General features: G+C 44.7%; 1 protein-coding gene across 1 annotated transcript in view; it reads left to right on the forward strand.

The window, feature by feature from the left end:
- Positions 1-7,054, forward strand: part of LOC143322327 (copine-8-like) — a 57,558-nt gene extending 50,504 nt beyond the window's left edge. Inside the window, exons 19-20 of the mRNA XM_076733455.1 lie at positions 341-414; positions 1,034-7,054. Coding sequence (XP_076589570.1) covers positions 341-414; positions 1,034-1,246 — 287 coding nt within the window. The 3' untranslated portion in view covers positions 1,247-7,054. The remainder of the gene's footprint in view (positions 1-340; positions 415-1,033) is intronic.
- Positions 7,055-7,418: the final 364 nt, after the last annotated feature.

A 7,418-nucleotide genomic window follows, 5' to 3' on the forward strand; every position in this document is an offset into this window, starting at 1 on the left:
TAGCCTGCAGAGTCTGCGGGAGTCTGATTATCACGCTCATGGAGTCAGTGTGCACGGTTGCATGATGTCCCCGTGGTGCACATCGCTGGCTGTGCTTGCACATATTCCAGCACGTTCCCTCCATGCTCTCGGTTGTTTGCAGCTTACGGCCCGATGGCTTCACGCTCAGCGACGCGAAGTCTGTACTCATGCCACGTTTGGCATCACCGACACCCATCGGCACGCTAACAGCTTCAGCAGATTAAGACACACAAACCGTGCGTCACGTCGGCTCGCCGTAGCTTTGACATGGCGTATGGCGTCTCCTGACAGGGCGTGACCGATGTGCTTCCCTCCTCAGAAATGATCGAGCTGGACGGGGACGAGGAGAGGATCTCATCCCAAGGACGATATGCCGAGAGGGACATCGTTCAGGTACGGACATGGCTGACTGGGCGTGAGTGTGTTCGCTCAGCGGAGTGTCCTCAGAGGAATGTTGGATTTATGTTTAATGGGGAAAGGTCACGGTGCTTGACCCTCTGCTGTGCTCCGATTCTCAGTCTGCCATTTTTCTGTCTCCTTCCAGCGTCTGCCTCCTCTAAACTGTATTCACCTTTTCCTCTGTGTCCTTTTCATCTTGCACTTTTCTTTCTCTTTCTCTTCCTTGATACTTTATCTAACGTCTCCTCTCTCCTGTCCTCTCATCTCATATCCTCTCCTCTCCTTGTGTCTTCTTCTCTGCTCTGCTCTCCTTTATCTCCTCTAACTGATTCTTCTCCTCTCTTTGTTTCCTTTCCTGTCCTTGCTTCCTCTCATCTCTTCTCCTCTTCTCGTTTCCTTTCCTTTTGTCTCCTTCTTTCCTCTCTTCTCCACTCCTCTCCTTGTTTCTTCTTCTCTTCTCTGCTCTCCACATCTCCTCTCATTGATTCTTCTCCTCCCCTTGTTTCCTTTCCTTTTCTCTGCCTGTTTCCTTCCTTCTCCACTCCTCTCCTTGTTTCCTCTCCTTTCCTCTCACCGATTCTTCTCCTCTCCTTGTCTCCTCTCTTCTCCACAGTTCGTTCCTTTCAGAGACTACATCGACCGGCGGGGAAACCACATCCTCAGCATGGCTCGCCTAGCTAAGGAAGTGCTCGCCGAAATCCCAGACCAGTTCCTGTCCTACATGAGGACCCGAGGGATCAAACCAGGCCCCTTGCCACCTCCTTACACCCCCTGTCCACCACCGGCCATCCACCCCCTCCTCACCCGACGGGTAAGCCGAATCTAAAGGCCGTGGTCGCTCCGACGCCGGCCGGCCGACTCTGCTGGTCTCTCCTCTCCTTTCTCTGCTTCTTCTTCTTCCTGCTCTTCACTGGAAGCTTTCGAGCACACGGCGCTCTCTCATGTTGCATTTCCAAGAACGTTTGGCCATGAGCGTAATGCTTGCGACCCCGAGTGGGACGCGTCCACCTTTTAGAAGAAGGGACTTTTCCCTCAGTGTGCGAAGGTGGAGGTTTTGAAGGGTCGCTGTGGGCGTCCAAGATCGCCGGCCTACACCAGGAAGAGCGAACGGGACAGAAAGTGACCGCTCGCGACTGTCAGACTGAAAGGGTCCGACCTGGAGGCCCTTTTTAAAACACTGTTCATCTGTTTGCTATCTCTGTTTCCACTTCCTCTATCACACAATCTTGACTCTCAATATTTACAGGAAATGTTTACAAAATTGAGGACTGGCGTGGAGATTTTTTTCAGGAGGAAATTTATACCGATCAATGTGAAAACCTTTCAGATTCCTATTTTTCGGCTGCAGAAACTGGCGGTTGTGACTTTGTACAAAAACATTTGGGCCCCGGTGCCACCTTCTTCAGTACCGAGCGTGTGTTTTTTTTAATTAATGGAGCATGAACAAATGCTAGCATGGAGCATGCACTGTGGTCTTGCACTCAGGGCTTTGTCCCTCCCACACAAACCCCCCCTACCACCACCACCACCTCACCACCACCCCTGCCATGTTCCATTAAGAGCACACCCGTCACACACCTGAAATCTTCCCACGCTCCTCCACCGTCTGCTCCGTCCACCCGCCTTGACTCAAAGGAAGCTGCGCTCCCTGGGAGTCCGGTCAAATGAAATGCAGCAGGGACTCGAAGCTGCCTTACTCTTTTGTCAGATAACGCTCACAGGCGCCGTGTCCACCGTGGGTTCTGGAAATGTGCATCTCCAAGCCCAGAAGTCAAAAACACACATCTCACTACCGGACCGGACTGTGTGTGACGTTTCATTGCTTTCATCGAGAAACATTGAGGCATTTTTCTGTTTGTTTTACGTCTCTCTACCTCTCACTTTGTTCGTTATTGCCAAAAAAGATGTTTAAATAACAAAGTGTTGGCGTGTCAGTGATTTTCGGTAAGTCTGTAGAGTTTACAGTTTTGCTTTTCTCACAAAGGATTCATGGAATATTTGCCAAACCGTAGGTTGACAATTATAGCACTTTGGTAGCTATCAGATCAGGTGACTCACACGTCTGTGCTAGAAACACACTGTGAATATGTGCACAGAAGACAGTTAAACAACAGACCAAAACGCAAATATGCTTTCCTTTTAGCAGCTGCCCATGCGGATCTGGACAGCAGTGACTGTGGGCACAGTTTTAAGTTCACTGTTGTCCAACAGCATCGTAACAGTAAAAGTAAAGGCCAGTAACAATCAGCAACCCTGGACGTTTAGTAGCATGTAGCTAATCGTTAGGAATTAAAGGAACAGTCACCAGAAACAGTGTTTTCAGTATCAAACTCACCTCCTGAAGCCTTTAACGGAGGCTCTGAATGCTTTGTACTTCTGTTCTCAGCTTAGATTCACAACACTTACAATGATGCCGGCAGCATCTTCCCTGCGTCCACATCGGCTCACTGCCTTTTTCAGAGATTCAAACTGGTCTGAAGGTCACAGGCGGCCTTTTCCCCAGATGGAAAAACAACCTAGTCCATCAGACTGGAATTAAGGAAGAGGCAGAGCCAAAAAAAACAAAAACTATGACAGAGACAGAGAAATCACCTAAATATGGAGGAAAGGTGGGGGAAATTACACACATGCATTTTCTTTGCAATGATTCCTTAAATGTAGTTATCAAACATATTCTACGGCTTAACAGTAAACTTTATTGTCCAAACTGACATCAGTGCACTGAAACAATAAACCTCAGTTGGAATCTAATAATTGTAAATTACCCCAAGCATCTTTTTCTCCATTATGAGTTTTCATATCTGCACATATGGGTCAACAGGCCAGCATCTGGGCTGGGCGTCATATGAAATCCACACAGCTGTACAGATTGTTGTCAGTAGACTTTCAGCATATTTCTTTGATGAATGTTACAAAAGTTAAAGTCCCCGTAAACCCATTTTTTCACTTAGCCTCTTTCTACGAGCAGTAGGGTCCTACAAGAACACAATTCTTTTAACTGTTTTGATGATTTCGCCTGGGAGATAACCCCACCCACACAGTCCCGAGTTTTTAAGCACCGAATGGAATAACAAAGGGAAATCAAAATGGCAGTGCCGTCTGATTCGGAGCTGTTGTGAATCCACGCTAACCACAGCTGCTCTCCTCTGCCAAGGAGCGATCTACAAAGCGTCCAGAGCTTACAGGTGGTGAGTAATTTAATGTAAATACTCAGAGCCCAGAAGAGTTAATTGCACTGTCACTTTCAACCGAGCCAAGTTTCTGAAAACGTTACAGTGTGACTTCAAGCTAAGCACAAACTCCGTCCAGCCACCGTATCCAGAGGCCCCTTTGACTCTTAACGTGAACGTGTGAAGAGCAGTGTTACACATTTTACTGTGTCTGTGTACTGCAAACTGTAGATCCCATCAGTCCTTTTAGGGCCCTATTCAGTCAAGGAATCAATGTTAGAGAAGGTTTACAACATTTTTCTAAACTTACGCCTCAAAAATCATCATATACTTCTCGGCTGATGAACGTCTACCTATAAACTGCTTGTGAGACATTTTCTTAGACGTTTATACACTGTACAAATTTCTGCCTTTTTGTGTATTAGTCAATATACTTAATGTGTAATGCTGCTTCTTTACTGCTGATACAAGTATTACATTTTATACTGAGGCCTGTAATCATATTTAAATCATGACTAACAGGCCTTATTCATGTTTATACATCAGTTATTCATATTTAAATCATGAACGACAGGCCTGTATTTTTTTATAAGCGAATGCTTAAATAATAATGTATATTTTGTGTGTGCAAGATGTTTAGAAGAAGGTCTGCTTATCAAGTACACACCGTAGCAACATTTCTCTGCCAAATTCGACATATTGTGAAGTGTAGCATCTCCTTGTTGGCTGAGACTCATTCAAACAAAGCCGGTTATTCAGTTTGACTGAATAGGGTCCCTCAGTGTGGGGACGGGTGGTCTGATAGATTTTGTACTCTTCTGTATTGTCCTTTCATCGCGGGGACGTCAAATTGCACAATGTAGCACTGGTCTCACGTCTGGTGTTGGACTGGAGCAGCACCAGACTGAGCCAGATCAGACCAGATCAGGCAGGAACAGTCTTTTGTATATCTCTATTTATTCTGTATATACTGTATGTATGTTTTGTGGAGAGTTGACTTGCAGCGAACTGCCGGGACTCTGTGACTCTCCTCCTGAAACACAAGGCAGGGCCTTTCATTTATTTATCACGACATGATGTCAACTTCATCTCACACCCACACTCTCATATATACTGTACATCCAGTACATGTATTTGTGTATGAAACATGCATGGCACTTACATAACAAGGCGAGGGTGGAGTGAAGATTTCTTGCTTGTTTTCTCAGAGAAACAGTGGTTTCAGAGACTTGATGTTCATCTCGGTATCAGCACCAGCACCTTTACAGGCTGCGTTTCTCCACCTTTTCCGTCATGTAATTACAGTTTTAGGTCCAGGATGTCAATGCCTGAATTACATATTTAATCTTCAGTGTCAAGAGCATCAGGCCAACTCTGACTGGGTTATATTATAGAAACTGAAAAGCAGTTGGTGAGCAAAGATGTTCTCCAAGGCTCCTTAATTCTACACATTTTCAATTGTGGTAATAGACATCTTGTTTGACCATTTAAATCTGCATCTGGATCCAGATGTTCATCAAATTAAATCATCGATTCTGCCAGCTGAAGTGATGGCCATTGCTAGCAGACATTAGCGGCTGTACCTAGCTAATTAAGCTAACGTCAGCTCCAAGAGTTGCCTCTGATTTTGGCACAACCTTTTCATGATTCAAGCTGACTTGTTTTGAAATATTGTAAAAGGGGTCTTAAATATGCACATCCATGCTATAATGCTAAAGGACTTCAAGCTAACGGGTCCCAGGCAAAAAGTTAGCATCCTCACCAGTTGAAGATTTGTTTTGTGTTGCAGTGCAGAGCTAGTAAATGCTAAAGCTATAGGTATGATGCAAGAAAACTGGAAGATCAAACTGTTCATTTTGTTGTAACCCTAAAAGCTAACCGAGGTGTCTGCAGGTGTGCCGTTGTCTTGGGTGAGGTTGGTTGGAGTTGCTCAAGTATAAACTTCTCCAAATCTGATCGTAACTTGTAACCCCATAAATCAATGTACTTGTAAACCATATAAGTACTGAGTCGTTACTGCTGCCAGTTATTAGCCAGTTAGCTCAACTTGCTAATGATTGCAGCTCCGATAAACATTTGCACCTTTCTTACACTTTGCTCTTTTTTGTGGTTTTGGAAAGGCTCAAAAAGCCTCTTCAAGTGCAGGCTATCGCTCTTGCCACTCGCACACCACTTCAGCATGTGCAGAAATCCAAAGCTTAACAGGCCTGATGTGCCGAGCTGCGGTTGCTAAGCCATGATTGGACAATCGCTGCTCTGGGAAGGGGTTTAACAAACGCTACGTCACAAAAGCTACTTGGCAGGATACCACATTATTGTATGATGCACAATATAGACGTGACAGCACGTAGATCCTTTCTTTAGCACGCATGGATTTGCCCTCAGGAAGAGGAAGTGGATGGTGTTTGCTTTGGACCCCAGTGGAGTTGGAAGTCTTTACATCTGCAGATGTGTTTGTCACGTGTGGCTGCAATGTGTGAAATCACTGTTCCTCTGAGGCTGCGTCAGTGTAGGAGTGACAATCAAAAGCATTTATTGTGCAGGAGACTTAAAGGCAGAAAGAAGCCCTGAGCTGCCGGTGGACGTACAAGCTTTAATGAAGTAGGCCTACACCTCGCTGCCTCCACCGCTCATCCGTGTCACTCTGCCAAGGCGGGACCGTGTCAGCATGCCAGGCCATATGAACGCCCACGTGATCTTCACACATACAACATGAAAGTTGTTTACTGTACCTTATGATATTAACAAAGTGGTTTAATTGAATGCCTGTGATGAATATCCTGTTTTCTTCTGATGTTTTTTATAGCATGCATTAAGTTTGCATGTGTAGGTTTTTTCTAACAGAGATGCACCAGTGGGTTTCAACAAAATTGTAATATAACATCTTTATGTGTTATTTTGGAGTATTTCAGACAACTTTTTTGCCTTAAAAATCTCACTGATCAATCTTGGAATTGTGCAATGCCTTCAGATGTTTCTTTTGAAGACGGATTCTTCTTCTCTGGTTTGTTTTTCTTTGCTCTTTCTTTTTGGTACGTTCATGCACGACCACTCGTCAGACTCATCTCAGCGTTGTCCTCTCAGACTCAGTGGCTGAAGCGATGTGGATGACACACAGCCATGTTTAAAGCTACGACAGGTCTGTATTTTACCATAAACTGGAACAACTCATCTGCCCAAGTTCATTAATCCAGCTGTTCTTCTTCATCAGCGCTCATTTTGTATCTCAAAGGAGTGATTCATGGCTTCTGCATGATGCTTGCGATGACACTAAAAGAACAATCAAAAATGATTTGTCCATTAATACATAATATTTACTTAAAATCAGTTCTTAAAGTTATTGATATTACAAGACAGCACAGGTTTTACTGTTCTAATAGGAAATATGGAAGCTACTAAAGACTGATTTAAGATGACTTTCTGTAAGAATTGAAGTCTTTAAATAAATATTCATGTCAAACCTCTTTGGTTGTTTGAGACGTTTCTCTGTCTGCTCACGATGTCATGACACATTTGTTCGCATGTTGATTGTTAAACTGTATCATGAACAGGTTCGTCTGCGTGGCGAGCTGCGTCTCTTGTTGCAGACGCTCTGCATGTTGATAGGCACCGGTCCTGGTTGGTAATGCCAATAAAGTCTTTTCAAAGACAGCCGGCGCACTGGAATAGATGTACTTCACACCATTACACCTTTGAAGTGTGGATTTCAGGATCTGATACGTAATAACGGGGTGACGGCCGTCCATTCCAAACACTCGTCTAAATGTGGTGGAGGAATGCAGCAGTTTGATGACAAAGCCTGCGTGTCTTTTGCAGCCTCTGCATTTT

The sequence above is a fragment of the Chaetodon auriga genome, chromosome 6, assembly GCF_051107435.1.
Source record: "Chaetodon auriga isolate fChaAug3 chromosome 6, fChaAug3.hap1, whole genome shotgun sequence".
Lineage (NCBI taxonomy): Eukaryota > Metazoa > Chordata > Actinopteri > Chaetodontiformes > Chaetodontidae > Chaetodon > Chaetodon auriga.